The sequence below is a fragment of the Lithobates pipiens genome, unplaced genomic scaffold (assembly GCF_037356315.1).
Source record: "Lithobates pipiens isolate NorthernLeopardFrog02 unplaced genomic scaffold, aLitPip1_a1.2 Scaffold_28, whole genome shotgun sequence".
Classification (NCBI taxonomy): domain Eukaryota; kingdom Metazoa; phylum Chordata; class Amphibia; order Anura; family Ranidae; genus Lithobates; species Lithobates pipiens.
The window spans coordinates 95805980-95827768 of NW_027507789.1; the positions used below are offsets into that span (position 1 = coordinate 95805980).

The following is a 21789-nucleotide window of genomic DNA, read 5'->3' on the forward strand; positions in this document are numbered from 1 at the left end:
GCGGGGAAGGGACAGGAAGTGGCATAAATACCCACAGATTCTTTTGCCATCTATGCCCGGAAGTGGGTGCAAATACCTGTATACAGGTATCAGCACCCCCCTCCCCCGAAAGGTGCCAGTAGTGGCGCCAGAGGTTGGGAGGGTTCCGATGAGCGGAAGTTCCACTTTAGGGTGGAGCTACACTTTAAGTACCTGGTTACAAAGTATGCTTGGGAAAAATAAAAAACATATAGATCTCTTCAACTCGTTTTTGGCTTGACATACACTTAGAACAGGGTGTGTTGCTAATTGAATCCGTAAATTTAAAAAAAAAAATTTTAACTGGAACCATTTCACCCATATCCTGTCAACATGAAACACAATAGGTGCAGTCTGAAACATCATACTTAAGTCTAGCCAGATTTTCTGGAAACAGATTTTAATTTTTTTTACTTGAGATGTCTGACCAAAAGCAGCCAACTCATATTAACATACAATTGTACTTAAATTCAATGATACTGAACGAGGATATAAAAACATGATCGCAAATCTCACCTGAGAGCCTTTAGGGATAAGTTAGTAATGGAGGTACATGATGCCAAGTCCAAATGTCTGAGTTTACAACAAAATTTACTGAGGCTAGACGAGGTTCTGTAAGGAGGAGGACAGACATGTAATGGCTCACAATGTTGCACATTAGACACTGGTTCAGATATTGCCAAACAAACTCACATTGGCTTTATTAAATGCTAAATTTACTAAATATGGTTTCAAGCTAAAATTTCAGCCAGCTATACAAAGTTTAGCCTCCTAATTATACTCAGTGGAAGAGAGCCATGTACAGTGCATACAGAAAGAATTCACAGCACTTTACTTTTTGTTATGTCATAGCCTTATTTCACAATAGATTATATTATTTTCCTCAACATTTTACAAACGATACCCCATAATGACAACATAAAAAGTTTGAAATCTTTGAAAATGTATTAAAAAAAAAAAAAAAAAAATCACATGTACAGAAGTAGTCACAGCCTTTGCCATGAAACTCAAAATTGAGCTCAGGTGCATCCTGTTTCCACAGATTATCCTTGAGATGTTTCTAAAACTTGGAGTCCACCTGTGGTAAATTCAGTTGATTGGACATGATTTGGAAAGGCACACACCTGCCTATATAAGGTCCCACAGTTAACAGTGCATGCCTGAACACAAACCAAGCCATGAAGTTCATGCAAGTGTCTGTAGACCTCAGAGACAGGATTGTATTGAGGCAAAGATCAGGGGAAAGTGTACAAAAATACCGTAAAAACCTTTTCTCTGTAATTTACCGACCGACACAGCTCCTCTCTGTAACTAAATGGGTTTGTTAGACTGCCACTAGTAGAAACTAGGCAAAATTGTAACACAATACACAGAATTATCAGTACTGCCCAGGGGCGGACCCTGTGCCAACAACCCTCCCTGCTGCCCCAGTAGCTTCAGTACGACAACAAGCAGTACAACGTAGAGAAAAGGAGGGGTGGGTGCTGTGTCGGTCTGTGAATTACAGAGAAAAGGATTTTACGGTGAGTACAAAAATCCTATTTTCGCTTATATTCACAGAACGACACAGCTCCTCTCTGTAACTAAATGGGACGTCCCCAAGCAGTGCCAAACGAGGGGTGGGAAAAACAGCATAAAAACTTCATCCACCATGGCATGTGGGAACTAGTGAAACTAAACCCACAAAAAAACAGCAGTGTGTAGAAAAACCACCACCACATAATCGAGTATCCTCAACCAGAGTGATCCCCAAGACCGAAACATTGCGTAAGAAATGCAACCGTGCATTAACAAAACAGTACTGCGTTTTTATCGACAAAACAGGAAAAAAATCTCAATTGCATATATAGAATTGCAACTACATGGCCGCCTGAAAAACTTTGCTGCAAAAAAACAGGCATCAGCCGATACTCTGACGTCTACCTTGTAGAACTTGGTAAACGTATGGACAGACGACCAGGTCGCCGCCTTGCACACCTGAGCGACAGACGCTTGGTGTTGGAAGGCACAAGACGTTCTGATTGCTCTTGTAGAGTGGGCCGTGATATGAAAAGCCGAGACCACCTTCGGTAGAAAGGACGGTTGCGGACGCAACACCACCTTATCCCTGTGGATGACCAGTTCCGAAACCCTCCTGGCTGATGTGATGGCCACTAGAAAGACCACTTTCTGGGAAAGAGTCAACAGAGGAATCTCCCTGATGTTTTCAAACAGCGGTTTTTGAAGCACCGACAAAACCAGGTTCAAATCTCATGGGGGTAACGGTGGATGCATCGGAGGGACTACATGTCGTACCCCCTGAACGAAGGTACTCACTAAGGAGTGCGATGCCAGGGGTCGTTGAAAAAAAAGACAGCCAAAGCTGAAATTTGCCCTTTGATGGTGCTTAATGCCAATCTCTGGTCAACTCCTTGCTGGAGAAACAGCAGGATCCTGGATATGGAAAAGGAGCACGGATGCCATCCGTTCTCCTCGCACATGGAGATATAGGCCTTCTAGGTACGATGGTATATCTTCCGAGAAGATTGCCTCGCACTCAACATAGTTGGGATCATCGTGTCCGACAGACCCTGGTACCTCAACATCTGGCTCTCAATAGCCATGCCGTTAAAGCCAGCGATGGTAAAGCAGGATGAAAGATTGGACCTTGAGATAGGAGGTCCTCTCGCAACGGCAGTCGCCAGGGAGCGTCTCTGACCACCAGACACACCAGGTCCGCGTACCAAGGCCGCTGAGGCCAATCTGGGGCAACCAGGATTACTGGAATCCCCTCGGCTTCCACTCTGCGAAGCAGATGTGGCAACAGTTTCAGTGGAGGAAAGGCGTAGATCAGCTGGTACTGATCCCACGCAGCCACCAGCGCATCTGACGCGTCTGTCCACGGATCTCTTGTCCTGGACACGAATCTTGGCACCTTCCGATTGAGACGGGAGGCCAATAGATCCACATCTGGTGTTCCCCACTTCAGGCACAGCTGCCTGAATATCTCCTGGGTCCAGCATCTGGCGGCTCAGATAGTCTGCCTGCCAATTTTCCACCCCCGGGATGTAAATGGCCGACAAGGCCGGTACGTGTCGCTCTGCCCACCGAAGTATGTGAGCGAAGTATGTGAGCGACCTCCCGAGCAGCGGCTGAGCTTCTTGTTTCCCCTTGGTGACTTACGTATGCCACAGCCGTGGCGTTGTCCGACTGTATCCTGATCGGACGCCCTTGAAGACACATCGACCAAGTGGGGAGGCACAGCCTGATCGCTCCCAATTCGAGCAGATTGATCAGTAACTTGGATTCTCCCGTCGACCAGAGGCCCTGAGCCGACTTAATCCCCATCACTCCACCCCAGCCGGATAGACTGGCGTTCGTAGTGATCACCATCCATTTCAGAGGAAGGAACGATTTTTCGGACTGAATCACCGGGGACCTCAACCACCAGATCAGAGAGTCTGACTGGTTGGGCACACCTGGATCTGTCGATCCAGGGACAACCGAGATTTGTCCTATTTTAACAAGATCTCCTTCTGCAGGACTCTGGTGTGGAACTGGGCATAAGGTACTGCCTCGAAGGAGGCTACCATGAGTCCCAGTACTAGCATGCAAAAGCGGAGTGACGACCACTTGCGGTACAACAGTAGTTTGAACGCAGATCTGTTAGTCTGCAGTTTGTCTGAAGAGAGAAAAACTTTCGCTTCCCTGGAGTCCAATAGCAAACCCAGGTACTTCAGACGCTGGGACGGCACAATCACCGACTTTTTTAGGTTCAACAGCCACCCAAATTCTTGCAGGGTCCGCATGCTGATCGCCACATCCTCCTCTAATTCTGAGGTGGGAGATGCTCGCAGGAGTAGATCTTCCAGGTAGCACACGATCGTTAGCCCGCGTTGTCGCAGCAACGCCAAAACTGGAGCCAGTACCTTGTTAAAGACTCGGGGGGCTGATGCCAGGCCAAAGGGAAGAGCCACAATTTGGTAATGGGCTTCCCCGACTGCCAAACGCAGAAATTTGTGATGCCGAAGGCATATGGGTATGTGCAGGTACGCATCCTGGATGTCTAAGGACGCCAGGGAGTACCCTTGGAGTGCAGCGACTACTGAGCGAACTGATTCCATTCTGAACCTCTGCACTTTTACAAAGTGATTGAGGGCTTTCAAGTCCAAGATCGGACGTACCCCTTCCTTCTTGGGAACCACATACAGATTTGAGTAGAATCCCTGGAAGCATTACGATTCCAGAACTGGTACAATCACCCCCTGATTCAGCAAGTCCCTTACCGCCCCCAACAGGGCCTCCCGGCGAACCGTGGATATGGGTATGCTGGAGGGGAAGGATCCGTTTGGCGGCCAAGAGAAAAACCCATCTTGTAGCCTGTGGAAATCCGATCGCAGACCCATTGGTCGGATAACCGGGAGGACCACCAGGCTGCAAACTCCCGAAGGTGACCACCCACCCTAGACATGGGTGGCAAACCTTCATGCGGTAGCACCTTTGTTCGCAGGCTTAGTCGGCTTGCGGTTCCAGGGATGCTTTTGACCATCCATGGGCATTCTGTTGGGCTGGGGACGTTTTGTCCAAGCACCGGGCGGACGAAAAAGATGCTTGTGAGCGGAAAAAGAGGGCCCTTGCCTACAGCATGGCTCCTTAGCTTTCCTGGCCTGTGGGAGTAGAGTACTCTTACCACCAGTGGCATTTTTAATAATCATCCAACGAGGCTCCATAGAGCCGGTCGCCAAGGAAGGGAAGATCCGTCAGGGCTTTCTTGGATGCCTGGTCAGCAGACCAGCATTTTAACCAAATCAGGCGCTTCAGCACCACAGCTAACACTGAAGCCCTGGATAGCAGAGGGAGAGTATGCAGGGCCGCATCACAAAACATACTTAAGGCCTTGCACTAGTTGGTCTGCTAGTTCCACGCAGACAGGGGAGGCCTGTTTCTCTCCCAATTCGCGGTGCAAAACTTTTGCCCACTCAGTCAGCGTCTGCAACACCAGTGCGGATGCCAGTACAGGTCGCACGGCTGACCCCACAACCATAAACAAGGAACGAGCCACCGCCTCGGCCTTCCTTTCCGTGGGATCCTTGAATGCAGGAGTCCCCTCAACCGGGATTGTGGTTACTTTATTTAACCTGGATACTGAGGGGTCCAGGACCAGAGGAGCTGACCATTTATTGAGAAGGCTTTCCTCAAAGGGGTAACGCACCGCCATGTATCTGGGAACCGAAAAGGTCCGTTGCGGGCGACCCCATTCCTTGTAAATTAACTTATCAAAATAAGTCAGATACGGAAACACCTTAGGTGAACGTGTGGCTTGCGGGACCTAAAAGGGACCAGTACATCAGCAGAGGGATCCGTTGGCTCCTGAATCTTCAGGGTATCACACAGCTGTGATAAGTGCTCCAACTAGCACTTTATCGTGCACGGATCCAGACGGGGACTCATCCTCACTGTCCGAACGGTCCTGGTCAGCGTCATCTGACAAGACAGATCAGGGGTCACCGGCCTCAGCAGGACCCGAGTCTGCGTCAGAGCTCTCCCCGAGGATGGGGGGGGGGGGGGGGGGCACAGGCCGCCTTTTAGCACGTTTCTCCCACGCACCGCCTCTATTTTGGCAACGAATTGAGGACCGCCATAAGGGTGTCCATAGGGGCTGCACAGTGCGCAGGTGACCCAGTTGGGACTTAGGACAGTGACAGTCCCACCCTCCTGCTGCCGCTGGCTGAGGGGCTCTAACCCGCTGGACTCAACACCCTGGGCCGTTCTGCGCTGTATTACCGCAATGCCTGAAGGTCCCCATCGCTCCCAGATGCAGAGACAGCAGAAAACTGTCGGTGGCCGGCCGCACGATCGGTGAACGATCTGTGGGCAATCAAACACACATGTTCAGAACACAGGAAAACCTTTCCAGCGCCCTGTGATGACCAAACAGGAAGCAGAGGGCACAGGGGCAGCTGCTAGAGCACAAAAACGTGGTCCGGCTACAAGTAAAAATGGCCGCCGGTGTTCTTAATAAGGAATCACCAGGAAAACGGCCGACTGAAGCCAGAAGCCAGTCTGACCCTTGCCCATACTTAAAATTGCCGCCAAACAGCGCTATGAGGGACTAGAGAGAACATGTGGCAAGCACAGCGTTGCACCAACACGGGGCATGACTACACAGGCATCCAGCGGGACTAAGCTTCAGGACCCAGCACAACTAAAACCCCCAGGTGAGAGCCCAGAGACACACACACACACACACACACACACACACACACACACACACACACACAATGCTCAGCACATGTACAGCCCCCCCCCGTGAGGGAAAGGAGGGAGTTAGGGACCGGGGAGAGAAGAGAGGGGGGTGAGGGGGGCTCCCGAATCGACCTCCCAGGGAATGCCCAGCTGCTCCACCCTGACAGGCAGGGAGAGCTGTACTTACCAGTCCAGAAGCTGGGAGACATTCCACGGTAGTCCGCTTCTGATCAGTACAGGGAAGACTACTGGCCTCGGCATACTGTGACGCAGACATCAGTAGCCCGGTCATATGTACACCCCGGAGCATAAAGCTCACCGACCACCTCTGGAGCTGAAGTATGTCGTGGCCTGCCAAACCTTAGCTGCGACCTCCACACGCTTGCTGGCCGGACTGGGGAGACTAGAAGAATAAGTGAACCAGCCTGTCACCCAGCCGGCTGTTGATAGAAGATCACAGGATCATTCATCTTGTGCAAAAAGCCAGGCTTCTGCATCTAAAAAACGCGGACCTATGGGCCCGCAGGGTTCCTAGGTCTATCTCCTTCCCTAGGCAAGAAAAAACTGAGTTCTGCCTGAGCAGACTGTGGGTTGTAGTCTAGGGACCGCCCTATGGGCAGAACTAAACGTTCTGAAATGTTGTATTACAACTTGCCTAGTATCTCCAGTGATAGGGCTAACAACCCATTTGGTTACAGAGAGGAGCTGTGTCGGTCGGTGAATATAAGAAAAAAATGAAATTAAACTCAGTGCTGCTCCTTAAACTCAAAACAATACAATATTGAGTAAACCTATATCCACATATACAGTATCATAATATAACTTATCGACACAGTATAAAGTGCTCAGTGCCTACATAAAGTGCTCAGTGCCTACATAAAGTGCTCAGTGCCTACATAAAGTGCAAAAGATATATAAAGTGCAAAGATATATAAAGTGCAAAGATATATAAAGTCCACCAAATGTGGTATTGCTGAACTTGTAAACGGTTGCGGTGATGATTTTCAAGTGACTATTCATGCTCCCCTCCTGGGTCCCCACTCACCAGAAAAAGGCAATAATGCGCCTGTTATCTCTATGGGGTGTCCATATAATCCAGCTATCACTGATGGGAGATGCTGATCTGGAGAGAACTCCTACAGTATCTTATGATTAAAACATGTCGATATCCTGGATCCTTCCCATCTTATTCAGTGATCAGGCACCCATAAAGATGTATAGCAATGAAGGAAAAGAGGATGTACATAGTGCAATACTGCAAGGTTTACTCATAAAATCCAAATATATTACTCTTTCATCAAAAAAAATCAATGCAAACAATGGTCACCAGTTCTCCTTAGCTTGATGCGCTTTGCCCCTCCCACTGGGAGTCATCAGAAGCTTCTGGAGCCCGTGATTGGCTGTCTTATATATATTAAGTTCCTCCCACTACACCCAATGACACCCACTACTCCCCTTGATGGTCGCAGTAATAATTATAACCATGTCCGGTTTCCACCAGAACCGGAAGTGACGTTTATGTCAAAACCAGAAGTGAGCCAATCACCATCTTCCCACATATCAAATAAGTATAGAATCACTTCCTGTGTGCACAGGAAGCATTCAAAAACTATGGATGCTTAAATGGGACATTATACATAGGAAGCCAAATCCGCCCCCAATGCAGAATTAAGCATACTACTACAATATTAGTTCACTCAACATGGTGGTCTTAATAAATAATTATAAATGTTTCTAATGGGGGGCATTCCTAATCAAATAATTTGTACAGCATATAATAAAGTGAATTGACAAAAATTAATGACATCAATATACATAAAAATACATTAAGACATAAAATTAACACATTATTAAAATGTTACATTTTTATTAAACAATGTCTCAATCCACGTTTTAACCCTTTAAGGCAATAAAGATTGTAATTGATACATCCATTGAGTTTCATTTTAAGAAATGGCCTATTACAGATTGGTACCCCTTCCAATGTCTCTCCACTATCAATACCACAAAAAAATAAATTTAGCTGGGTCCCTATCATGAAATCTTCTAAAGTGGTATGATAAACTGCATTTTCAGAAGCCCTGTTTGATATTATTGATGTGTTCTTGTAGTCTCACTTTAAGTTCTCTTGTGGTACGACCCATGTATTGGAGACTACATTCACATTCTAATAGGTGTGACGTGTAGTGCCACAAGTAATACATTTAGAGATCCCATATAGGTGTCCTGTAGTTTTGGATTTGAAATGTATTTTTCTTTTGCCTCCTTTACATGTCCTGCATGTTAAACATTTGTCACACTTGAAAAAACCTGTTTGGTCAAGGAAACTCACCATCTTTTTAGGAGGCTCCAGAATACTTTTGACAATTCTATCCTTCAATATTGGTGGGTGCCTGAAAATTGGGGCGTCTTAGTATTGTTTGGGCCAATGTCAGATCTCTGAGCAAAATGGGCCAATGAGGTTTTAGATTTTTTTCTATTTATTTATGTTGTCTATTAAATTCAGTAGAAAAGGTGAGATATTAATTTTTGGGGGGTTTTGGAGTGAGTAATAGTTTCCTATCCATCAACCCTACTTCTCTGTGTGTGCTAATAAGCTGGGTGCGTTCGTATCCTTTTTGTTCTAACCTGTCCAGCAACATATTGGATTGTGTTTGATAGTCCTCTGGAAGATCACAATTTAGTTTTACCCTCAAGAACTGCCCTTTAGGTATGCCTGAAATCCATTTTGGATGGTGGCCACTGCAGGTGGGGATGTAGCTGTTCCTATCTTGTTTGAATATTTCGAAATCCAAATAATTAACCGTCTCTGTACTGTAACTTGCTGTGAAGCAAATATTGTATTTATTAATATTGAAGTGTTGTAAGAATTCCTTCAAATGTATTCTCACTGCCCTCCCAGATGAGTAAAATGTCATCAATAAACCTTCTATACATGTTATTAATAGTGGGATGTTTCTACCATATATTTCTTCTGACTCCCACAGCGATATTTGCCACCGTGGGAGCATATTTAGCTCAAATGGCGACATCCCTTATTTGTTTGTAGTATTGCTTTTCATGCCAGAAATGGTTTTACATTGCTAATTGCAATATATCTAACATGAAATCTATTTGTGTATTTTTTAAAGTGGTTTTACTTTCCAGATTCCACTTGATTGCTGAAGTGGCATATTTTTGCTTGATATAAATGTAGAACGAATCAACATCTATACTTACTAGAAACGTCTGATTGTTTACCGGGCAATTCCTAACATGATTAACCACCTCCCACCCGGCCAATGTACATATACGGCCGGGTGGGAGCCGCCTCCTTCTGACTGGACGTTCAGGAACGTCCTTCACAAGGAGGGGGATCGCGCGGGCGCGTGCCCGCGCAGCGGCTCGATCCCGATGCGCTCTTGTCACCCGGATACGGCGCATCTCGGATAGGCAGGAGGGCTCTGTGATTGGCCCTCCTGATCACATGACGCCCGTGTCCAATCACAGCCGTCAGGTGATGTAAACAAACAGCCGGTTGCTAGGCAATCGGCTCTTCTCTCCTCACACGGAAGTCGTCGCTGAGGAGAGGAGAGCAGATCGCTAAACACACGTCACCACACATAAATTAAAAAAAAACACATGTCCCCCACATATGTCCCCACTAAAATCACATGTTCCAATGATTATCTGCACACATATATACGTGATCACCTGCACACATATGTACATGATCATTTGCGTACATATGTCCATGATCACACAAACCAATTATTATACACTTTTTTTTAGTTCCGGTTATTGAACTTTGGCTATGTTTTGACTACGTTTGTTCTTTTTACGCTTATTATTAAACAATTGTGATTTAACTGTACTTGTCTCAGTCTGATTTCATGGTTTCTGACAATTGTATGCTGTACAAGTTATTTGATTAGTACTGCCCCCCATTAGAAACATTTATGATTATTTAATAAGACATTACCATGTTGAGTGAACTAATAATGTAGTAGTATGCTTAATTTTACATTGGGGCGTATTTGGCTTCCTATGTATAATGTCCCATTTAATTATCCATAGGGTTTTTGAATGCTTCCTGTGTACACAGGAAGTGATTCTATACTGATCTGATATGTTGGAAGATGGTGATTAGCTCACTTCCGGTTTTGACATAAATGTCACCTTCCGGTAAAATGTAATTTCAGGTTCTGAGAAAACGTCACTTCCTGTTCCGGCGGAAACCGGAAGTGGTTATAACTATTACTGCACCATAAAGGGGAGTAGTGGGTGTCATTGGGTGTAGTGAGAGAGACTTAATATATACAAGACAGCCATTCACGGGCTCCAGAAGCTTCTGATGATGCCCAAGCTAAAGAGACCTGGTAACCATTGTTCGCACGCCAAGGCTGCGTTTTTTTCTGCACATTTGAAAGTTTTTGCATGTGTGTAATATCTTTGGATTTTATGAAAAAATCTTGCAATATTACACTATATACATCTTTTCCTTCATTGCTATACATCTTTATGGGTGGTTGATCACTGAGTAAGATGGGAAGGATCCAGGAGGTCCACATGTTTTAATCATACCGATGGAAGATGGGAGTTATTCTTATGTGGTGTCCGTACAATCCAGCTATTACTGACTGGAGATGCCGATCTGGAGATACTAACAGGCACATTACTGCCTTATTCTGGTGAGTGGGGGGACCCAGGAGGGGAGCACGAACAGTCACTTGAAAACTATCACCACAACTGTTTACAAGTTCAGCATATCACATTGGATGGACTTTATATGATTGCACCTTATATATCTTTGCACGTTATATTGGCACTGAGCACTTTATACTGTGTCTTTAAGTTATATCATGATACTGAATATGATATAGGTTTACGCAATATTGCATTGGTTTGAGTTTAAGGAGCAGCGCTGAGTTTAATTAAATATTTTTTAGTTTATTGGGGTCTTTCACTTTTCAATTTAGCAGCAGCCCTATCATATTAGCACATATATATATATATTTAATTCTTATTTCCATAGCACAGGATCTTTCCTTTCTTTATAAATCACACCTTCGTTGATGGATCTTTCATTCGTGGGCCGTTTCCATTGGAGGATAAATCTCTGTCATCCATGCTTACTTGACTACCTGTAATGGGTGTCATGTTGGTTTGGTAAGTAGGATTTTTGTCCATTAATCGGTGGAAGAGGGCACTTTATTATTCACAGAAACAAAACACCTCACTTTCACCTGATTGAAGAATTTTGGGGATGGTTTATGAAATCTACATTGTATTTATTGATTTGCACATGTCTATATGAGCTCCGTATGGAAATATTTAGTTAAATTTATTTTTCACATATTAGACCTTCGGTCTCACTATGGGCTGCTGTTTGCATTCATTTTGTATTATATCATATAGTAATTGGTCCAAGGTGCACAGGCTATTAGGTTTTTAACCTTATTCACCACTGTATACAGAGTTGTTCCATTTATTACTATTTCTACCATTTCTTTTGATTATTCCCTTTAAATGGGCCCATTGTTTTAATTTCTGCTTAAGCTGGACATAGCAGGCTGATCAAAAAAGATAAACTGATTCCATCATCCACACAGGAATCTGCCTCACTGTGCTATTGTACATTGAAGTGGAGCAGTCTCCACTATCAGAATACACTGATCAGTGCTGCAGCTGATCGGCTATGCACTGATTAAATGAAAAATTAGAGAAGCTAATCATTAGATCAACTTCTTATGAGGGGGAATGGCCATAGATGATACAAAATTTGTCTGGCCTTTGCTAAACTGGCTGATTTTTAACCGATCTAAAATGGACTACACATTGTCTGTTTCAATCATTAGCAAATGTCAGCCAATCAAACCTAAAAGTGCAACCAAAACTTAGCATACAAATTATAGCTAACTGTAGATACGGGCAGCCACTGTTGCATCTATAGATTACCACAATATTTTGAGGTAGGGGGAAGAGACACAGAACATTAAACAGCTAAACATCTGAAAGGGCACATTTTGCTATAAACAATATAATGAAACGTCATTATCCACCATTGTCCAGACAGACTACTCACGTGTCAGTGATTTTGGTGCAGCCATTTAGGTTTAAAACTTCAATATTCCTACAGTTTTGAGCAAAGGTTCTGCAGAAGACACAGAACACAGTTAAACGGAAGTAAAACTAGGACAGTAAAAAATATGGCAAAAAAAGAAAAAAGGCAGACCTGAGAGCATTATCTCCTACACCCAGGCATCCACGTAAACTTAGTTTGCGTAAAAACCCGCCACATCTTTTGGATATATTCTCTACTACTCGGCCCTGGAAAAAGAGAAGATTTCACATGGAGGACTTACTGAGTAGGCAATAGTAATCTGGAAGTCAGTGCTGGCTAACTAACCAAAGAACAGATTAAGATATAATGAAAACATAGCTACCTCAATATCCCTTTGAAAGTCAAATAAGTCGATTCTCTGCCAATTGCTGCCATCAAGAGCAAGGACATTCCAAGCCTGAAAACACCAAGTGATGTACTGATCAAGTTTTAGCTCAACTAGGTGTCAAAACAAGACAAAATTATTAACAAGTGATTATTTTGTCTGCATCAAAAAGTTTATTCTACTTTGGAGGAGAAAGAGAACATGTTAATAAACGCAATTGCCTACTGCCCTCAAACATATGATCTCCCCACCTGTACCCACTACAATTAATGGTTGGGGTATCCACCGACATGACAGTCTATAGCTAGATCTAACATTCCCTTCCCCCTACTGATTAAACCAGCACCAACATTCACTGCTCTTTCCACTTGCCTCTGTAGTGAAGTTTGAAACCATCACTGCAGGCTGAAGGTAGGCTGGCAATTCAGCTCCACACTGGGCTCAGCTGCACATCAGACTGCCGTTACTGGGCTCATACTGATCACATTTACTGTTGGGTGGATGTGGCAACATGTTTCAAGGGCATGTCCCTCTTTCTCAAGTATTGTCTCAAGCAGTCTCTATTGTGCAGCTAAGACCAGTATGGAGCTGAATTACCTGCCTCCCTTCAGCTGATCAGCCTTTCATGAGAGATTCAAACGTCATGCTCAGCAGCCACCGGACATCACTGGCCCTGATGTGTGCGGTTATACAACTTTAGCAAGATGGAGCTGCTTTGAAGGCACTTTTATTTTATGAAATACAGTACTCTGAGAAAATGTTGGGCAGGTGTGAAAAAAAAAAAAATCTGTAAATTAGGACTGCTTTCAATAATACAAAATGTTAATACTATTAGCAACAAAATAGAAAGTGAACAGAAAAGAAATCCAAATCACTTCAATATTTGGTGAGACCACCTTTTGCCTTTAAAACAGCGTCAATTCTAGGTACACTTACACAGTTTTTGAAGGAACGCGTGCAGTAGGTTGTTATATACATCTTGGAGAACTAACCACAGACCTTCTGTGGATGCAGGCTGCCTCAAATTCATCTGTCTCTTCATGTAATCCCAGACAGCCCCAAACTTGCAAGGAACCTCCACCATGCTTCAATGTTGCCTGCAGACACCCTTCATGTGCCACATTGGAGCCCTTCGGCAAACAGCTCTTTGACTCATCAGACCGGCGCACCTGCTGCCATTTTTCTGCACCTCAGTTCCTATGATTTTGAGCATAGTGGAGTCGCTTAGCCTGGTTTCCATGTCAATGATCTTCCATGAGGATCACTTCTGGCCAGGTTTCTCCAGACAGTAGATGGGTGTATCTGGGTCCCACTGGTTTCCGCCAGTTCTGTGCTGATGGCACTGCTGGAAATCTTCCAATGTCAAAAGGCTGACCATTGCATCTATGGTCCTTAAAGTTGCCTGATCAATGGTGTCCTCAATACTGCGAAATATAGTCAGATACATATTCATCATGCCATACCAATAGGGAGATGTGCGACTTGCCCCAAATGTATTCTGCAGCAGAACGACTCCAAACATCCTGGAAATGTCTGCAGGCAACATTGACGCATTGTGTCTGGGATTACATGAAGAGACAGAATAATTTGAGACAGCCTACAACTACAGAAGATCTGGGGTCAGTTCTCCAAGATGTTTTGAACAACCAACCTCCAAAAACTGTGTGCAAGTGTACCTAGAAAAATATATTGGTTTGAAGCCAAAAAGGGCAGCCACACCAAATATTGATTTGATTTAGAATTTATACATTTATATATTTATAATATTTATATATTTTTCTTCTGTTCGCTCACTTTGCATTTTATAAATTGATAAAAAATAACTAATATATATTTTTGAAAGCATTCTGTTAGGAAAGGCTTGCTGGGAGCAGTAGTTCTACACAAGCTGGTGCACAATTGCAGGTGCCTATGCATATGCACGAGCGCATGCAATCTCCGGCGCCAGGCAGGCTATTTAAACTCAGCTCTTAAACTGAAGCTCTGCTGTCAGATCTACAGCATTCCCTGTGATTTACTTGCTTATCTGATCTATTCCTGTGATTACCTGGCTTTCCCTGTGACTACCTCTGCTATCCTGCATCTAACCCTGGCCTATCCACGACCTTGCACCTGCCTTATCCTCTGGTCCATCCGTGCCTGCCTATTAATGACCCGCCTTGTCCAGGGACTGCTCCTGTCTCCTGCATCTGTTCTAGTAGTGTCTGTCTGTGTATGACTTAGCCTGCCCGACCTTCCTGAGTTCCAGTCCCTCGAACCTCCTCTCTGTATCCAGGAGTGTCTTCCTGATACAAGCCTGTTCCAGTCTTCAGCCAAGTCTGCTGTTTCCAGTCTGTTGACCCCCAGCTACAGCATCGGGAACTCCAGACCTACCTTCCAGTTGTTCATCTTGCCTGCCACTTGTGCTACCTTGTACTTCCCACGCCTCCTGTTCACTCTATCAGGGCCAGCGAGTTAGTGGCGTAAGGGAGGCCTCCCTCTGCATATAAGGCTCTTCTACTAGGTACGTGACAGTATCGGACAGCCATGACTGTGCCCAAACAGAGCTTCTCCGATAGATGAACTTTGCTTACATCTAATAGGCCTGACACAGGCTATCAAGAGCCTACAAGAGAGCTATACCCGCTTAGAAGGACGTGTTCAAGCACTATCTGCTCCACCTGTAGTAGTGATGCTACCCCCTGAACCTTGTGTACCTACACCTGAAAGGTTCTCGGGAGAATGAAGCAAATTCAGGGCCTGCCATAACTCCTGTGAACTTTACTTTGCCCTGCAGCCACGCACCTTTTCCTTAGAGGCTACCAAAGTGGAATTTGTGATTTCCCTGCTACAGTCTTGGGCACACAGACTTCTTGAACAAAAAGGCAGCAGAAATGACTAACCTGACTACGTTCTTCAATGCCATGGCTCAACTTTATTTAGATCCACAGCCATCTTAGACTGCGGAAGCCACACTTCATACATTACAGCAAGGTCGCAGGGCAGCAAAGGACTATGTTGCAGAATTTAGACATTGGTAGCAGAGGGCAGCATCATTCCATTTGATGTCAGCACTGCAGTTTCGTATGGGACTGTCAGACCCACTAAAGGACGTCCTAGCCCGAGTTGGGGTGCCCCAAACGCTACATGCACTCATTAACCTGGCTATACAGATTGACCGAAGTCTGTTAGAACAGAGATCTGAAAAAGGCCACAGGTCAACCTCGTCCTACCTGGATGTTGCCAAGAGTTCCCAGCTTCATCAACACAGCTCCACCGATGCAGTCAGCTCCCGCTCCTGACACGTCCAAATCTATGAAGTTGGTGTGCCATGTCCATCACTTATGAGAGAGGAATGCCAACGATGTCGTCTGAATAACCTGTGCATGTACTGTGGGGGTACTGGGCACTATGTGCGATCCTGTCCAGCCAAGCTCCGTAAGTGCCTCTCAATTTCTGCTGACCGCACTCTTGCTGTAACCAACACTTCTTCCCACTTTGCTCTCCCAGTTCTGTTGCCGCTCCCCAGAAGGAACATCCAGGTAGCCGCTATCATTGATTCGGGAGCATGTAGCTGCTTCATGGACTCTACCTTCGCAGCTAAATATTCGATCCCTTTATTGACCAAGGTACAAAGATTTTCAGTACATCTAGCCGATGGGTCTGCCATGAAGTTGGGTCCTGTCACACAGGAGAACCCTCCATCAGCCACCATTGCCTATCTCCACCAAGAATTGTTGTCTGGATATCATGTCACCACTATTGCCAGTTATTCTTGGCATGCCCTGGCTACAGGTCCACAACCCTCACATCAAATTGGGCCACCAGAGAAGTCACCTTCCCTTCTCCTTCCTGCCATCAACACTGCCTTCAAGAAGTTGGCGATAACTCTTATGCCCTGTACACATAGTCGGACATTCCGACAACAAAATGCGTCTGATTTTTTCAGATGGATTTGGGCCCAAACTTGTCTTGCATACACACAGTCGCACAAAGTTGTCAGAAAATCCAATCGCTCAGAACGAGGCGACGTACAGCAGGACTATTAAGAGGCCAGTAGCCAATAGCTTTAGTCTCGTAATTTATTCTGAGCACGCGTGGCACTTTGTGTGTCGGAATTGTCTACACACGATCGGAATTTAAACTATCGGATTTTGTGGTCGGAAAATATTATACCCAGATCTCAAACTTTGTGTCGGAAATTCCGACGGTAAAAGTCTGATGGAGTCCATACACGATCAGAATTTCAGACAACACAATCTGATGGTACATTTTCCGTCCGACCGTGTGTACAGGGCATTACTCTTTGATATGTGCGGACTCTGACGTTCGCCAATCAGTCCCAGTGGTGTACCATGACTTCTTGGACGTCTTAAAGAAAAAAAAAAAAAAAAAAAGAAGGTGCAGAGACTCTTCCTCCCCACCAAGTCTGACTGTCCTATTAAACTCCTTCCAGGGGCCGAGGTGCCTTTTGAAATAATTTTCCCTCTAACTGAACTAGAGCTGGGTACACTCAAAGAGTACATAGATGACAATCTAAAGAAGGGGTTCATCCACCCGTCCACATCTCCGGCAGGAGCTGGCATCTTCTTCGTGGAAAAGGACGGCACTCTATGGCCTTGTATTGATTGTCGCAAAATGAATGAAATCACCATTAAGAATCGCTATCGAATGGAAGACAGCTTTTCACACCTGATTCATACATTTTGAATACCCGGTGATGCCATTCGGAATATGTAATGCCCCTGCCACTTTCCAACACTTGATCAATGATATTTTCCGAGACTACCTAGACCCGTTTTTCATTGTCTACCTGGATGACATTCTAATCTTCTCTTCCTCCATTGATAGTCATCGCAAACATGTCAAGTGTGTGTTGGGTTGACTCCGGCAGCACGGCCTATACGCCAAACCCGGAAAATGAAAATATGAACAGCAAAGTATACAATTTCTGGGACTGATTATCTCAATCGAGGGCATTAAAGATGGATCCCCAAAAGATTTTGTTCTCTTAGAATGGCCAGTCCCTACAGACAAGGTGATTCAACGGTTTGTGGGATTTGCAAACTTTTACCAGAAGTTCATTAAAGGGTTCTTAGCCATCATCTCCCATATTACGCAGTTGACCAAACAGGTAGTCTGGTTCCACTGGACTCCTAAGGCTCAAGTTGCCTTTGATGCCCTCAAAAGACTTTACTCTTCTTCCGTGTTAAAAAACACCCTGACTCTACCTTATCATTTGTTCGGGAAGTTGATGCTTCGAAGTTGCTGTCGCTGCAGTGCTCTCGCAATGACAGGGTCCAAGGCTCTTGTGTTCCCCGTTGCCTTCTTCTCCTGTAAGCTATCTGCCAGTGAGAGGAACTATGACATGGGGGACCGAGAACTGATGGCGATAAAAGCAGCATTGGAGAAGTGGCAATATCTGTTGGAAGGTGCAGCTCACCTGGTTCTGATTTATAAGGACCACAAGTATCTGGAATACCTGAGAACTGCAAAAAGATTAAGACCACGTCAAGCCAGGTGGGCATTATTTTCCAAATTCACCTTCCATGTCACCTACCGGCCCAGCTTGAAGAACATAAAACCAGACGCCTCATTTTGCATGTTCAATGACTCTACACGTGAAAAAATGTATTTTAATACAGGAAGATCTACTATCCCGAGTCAAACAGGCTTCTATTGAAGTACCTCCTCCCCCTGAAGCGAAGTTGCTAGCAAAAATAGGATTTTTAAAACAGCTTACCTGTAAAATCCTTTTCTTGGAGTACATCATAGGACACAGTCTCAAGTAATTACTTGGTGGGATGTCCCATACCAATGCTACTTGAGGGGAGGGAGACACAACCCGTAGGGTAACCCCCAGAACTGAGGACTTATACTGCTGCCTGCAGCACACTGCGCCCGAAGGCGATATCCTCATTCCATCTCACATGCACTTGATACAATTTTGCAAATCTATGTACTGAAGGCCAAGTCGCGGCCTTGCAGATTTGAGACCTGGAGGCCTGGTGACGCACTGTCCAAGAAGCACCAACCGCTCTGGTAGAGTGTGCCTTAACTTGAAAAAGGGGGAATCTTTCCCTTTAAATCATAAGTTATAATTCAAACTTGCCAAATCCACTTAGCAACAGTGGATTTTGACGCTGTCTGTCCCTTCTTAGGACCCTCTGGCAGAAGAAATAAGACATCAGTCTTACGAATCGGAGCAGTTTTCTTAAATAAATTTTCACTGCTCTCACTACTCACTCAACACAATCTAGTGACCTTTCTTCCCTGGAACAAGGTCTTGGGAAAAAACCCTGGCAGGACAATATCTTCATTCAGATGAAAGTCTGAAACCACTTTTGGCAAAAAACCTGGACGAGGGCGTAACGCCACTCTGTCCTCATGAATAATGAGGAGAAAATACATTTCTTACAAGAAAGAGCAGCCAATTCTGAAATCCTCCTTGCTGAGGATATAGCAAACGAAAATATCAGCTTCCTAGTCAGAAGGACTAAGGGAACATGCTGCAACGGTTTGAATGGCTGTTTTTGTAACACTGACAAAACTAAATTGAAGTCCCAAGGGTTTAAGAGTGATTTAACTGGCGGATTAATCCGCAGCACTCCTTGCATGAAACCCTGGACTAAAGATTGCATAGCAAGCAGTCTTTGAAATAAAATGGATAAGGCTGAGACTTGGCCCTTAATAGTACTCAGGGCCAACTTCATCTCTACGCTTAATTGTAGAAAGGTAAGAATTCTGCCTATGATATATCTCCGAGGGTACCAACCCTTGGACTCACAACCAGGAAACATAAGCGTTCCAGGCTCTACAATATATAACTCTAGAAGCTGGCTTCTTAGTATTAATCAAAGTAGAGATAACGGACCTGGAAAGCCCACGTTTATTCAGAACGTGGGTCTCAATAGCCAAGCCGTTAAATTTAGCGTTCGTAAAGTAGGATGGAATATCTGCCCCTGAGATAGCAGGTCTGGCCTTAGTGGGAAGAGCCCTGGACCCTCCGCTGCCATCCTTACGATCTCTGCATGACCTTCTGGGCCATGCTGGTGCTACCAGTATTACCAATTTTCTTTCCAGCTTGATCCTGCAAAGAACTTGAGGTAGCAACTGAATAGGGGAAAAGTGCATAGATCAATAAAAACTGATCCCACGGGGTCGCCAATGCATCTGTTCTGTATGCGAGTGGGTCCCCTGTCCTGGATGCAAAGTTGACTAGCTTAGTGTTGAATCTGGACGCTAGAAGGTCTACGTCCGTAGTCCCCCATCTTTGGCAAACAGCCTGAAACACTTTGGGGTGAAGAGACCATTCTCCTGAGAATAACTGCCGGCGACTTAGATAGTCCACCTGCCAATTCTCTTCTCCCGGAATGAAAACTGCAGATAGGCATGGGACATTCTCTTCTGTCCAAGTTAGAATCTGGTTCACCTCTCTCTGAGCTAAGAGACTCTTGGTGACCCCTTGTGATTGATATATGCCACAGCCGTGGCATTGACGGACTTGATGCTGGCAGGACAATTCTTTAACCTGGAGGTCCAGGTTTCTAGAGCCAGATACACTGCCGGAATCTCTAGGATGTCGATGGGCAAGGGTCCTACTCCCCAGTCTTAAAAGCTGGCATCTGTCATTACTACCTTCCAGATAATTGATCTGAAGGACTTTCCCTTCAGCAGGTTCCAAGATAGTAACCACCAACTGAGGCTTTGGGACACTCATGGGGACAGCCACATTGGCAAGTCCAAAGCTTGGATCGTTTCGCTCCAAGGAGACAGAATACCGCTTTCAGTTTCAAATGGAATTGAGCATAGGGAACTGCTACCATCTTCCCTAACAACCTCATGCAAAGACAACTTGAAGGATTTCTCGTCGACCTGATCATCCTCACCAGCTCCTGTATGGAACTGATCCTTGCGGGAGGCAAGAACACCCCTTTCCTGGGCTGTGTCTATGATCAGGCCCAGAAACTCCAGCCTTCTTAGTGGCTTTAAGGAGGATTTCTTTAGGTTAACAATCCAACCCAAACCTTCCAGGTAACTGCTTGTGATGGCTACGCCTTGCTTCAAGCAAGTCACTGACTGGTCTATTAACAATAGATCGTCTAAGTAAGCCAAGACAGTTATGTCCTGTGCCATTAACCTGACTAGAGGTGGGGCTAATACCTTAGTGAATACCCGAGGTGCTGGAGCAAGCCCGAAGGGCAAGGCTAATAACTGAAAATGCTTCTGTTCTACTTTGAACTGCAGAAACCTCTGGTGAGGAGGAAATCTATGGACAAGCAGCTATGCATCTCTGATGTCGATGGACGCCAGAAGTTTTTCTCCTTGCAAGATGGAAACCACTGACTTGATTGACTCCATGCAAATGGAGCGGATTTTCAGGAACCGATTTAGATTACATAAATCTAGACTTGGTCTGATGTCCCCATTTGGCTTTGGCACCGTAATTAGGTTTGAGTAAAACCTCAAACCTTGCTCTTGTTTGGGAATCTGTCTGATCACCCCTTGAGCCAATAATCGGTCTAATGCTTGCAACAGGGATTGCCTTTTCCCTGGATCCTTGGGAACGTTTGATCTCAGAAAACGAGATGGTGGAAACTCTCAAAGCTCTAGCTTGTATCCTAAAGACACTGTGGAGAGAGTCCATTTGTCCTGAATCTCCCTTTGCCAGACTTCTACATCAGAAGTCTCTCCCCCCCCCCCCTTGGTGAGGTGAGATGCCTCTTCGTAACGAGGTCTTGTATTCTGCTTTGCAGACTTGTAGCCCCGGGTCTTCCTTTATGCCTGGTCTGATGGCAGAGACCGAACAGTTTAAATGAAAGACGCTTATATTTTCTTTTGACTGGCAGAAAAGTACTATTTACGCTGGAAATAGTTTGAATGTATTTATCCAAACTATCATCAAATAATCATTCTCCCTTAAAGAGGAAACTAGTTAGAAGGTTCTTACAAGGCGTCTCAGCTGACCAACCCTTTAACCAAAGGGTCCTTCACATATGTACAAGTACAAACGCAAGGCGTGATGCCTGGTGAATAGAATCCTTCATAGCGGCGTCTACAGCAAAGCATAATGCTTTAGGTAGCTCGGCCAGCTCCTGTGCTTGTTGTGCAGGGAGCTCATCTGAGAGCATCTGTGAAC

General features: G+C 45.1%; 1 protein-coding gene across 3 annotated transcripts in view; it reads right to left on the minus strand.

The window, feature by feature from the left end:
• Positions 1-21789, minus strand: part of FBXL20 (F-box and leucine rich repeat protein 20) — a 694061-nt gene that overhangs the window by 487067 nt on the left and 185205 nt on the right. For all 3 annotated transcript variants that reach the window (XM_077459474.1, XM_077459476.1, XM_077459475.1), the window contains 4 exons: positions 12669-12743; positions 12458-12552; positions 12308-12376; positions 535-630 (listed from right to left, as the gene is read on the minus strand). In XM_077459474.1, the coding sequence (XP_077315600.1) occupies positions 535-630; positions 12308-12376; positions 12458-12552; positions 12669-12743 (335 nt within the window). The remainder of the gene's footprint in view (positions 1-534; positions 631-12307; positions 12377-12457; positions 12553-12668; positions 12744-21789) is intronic.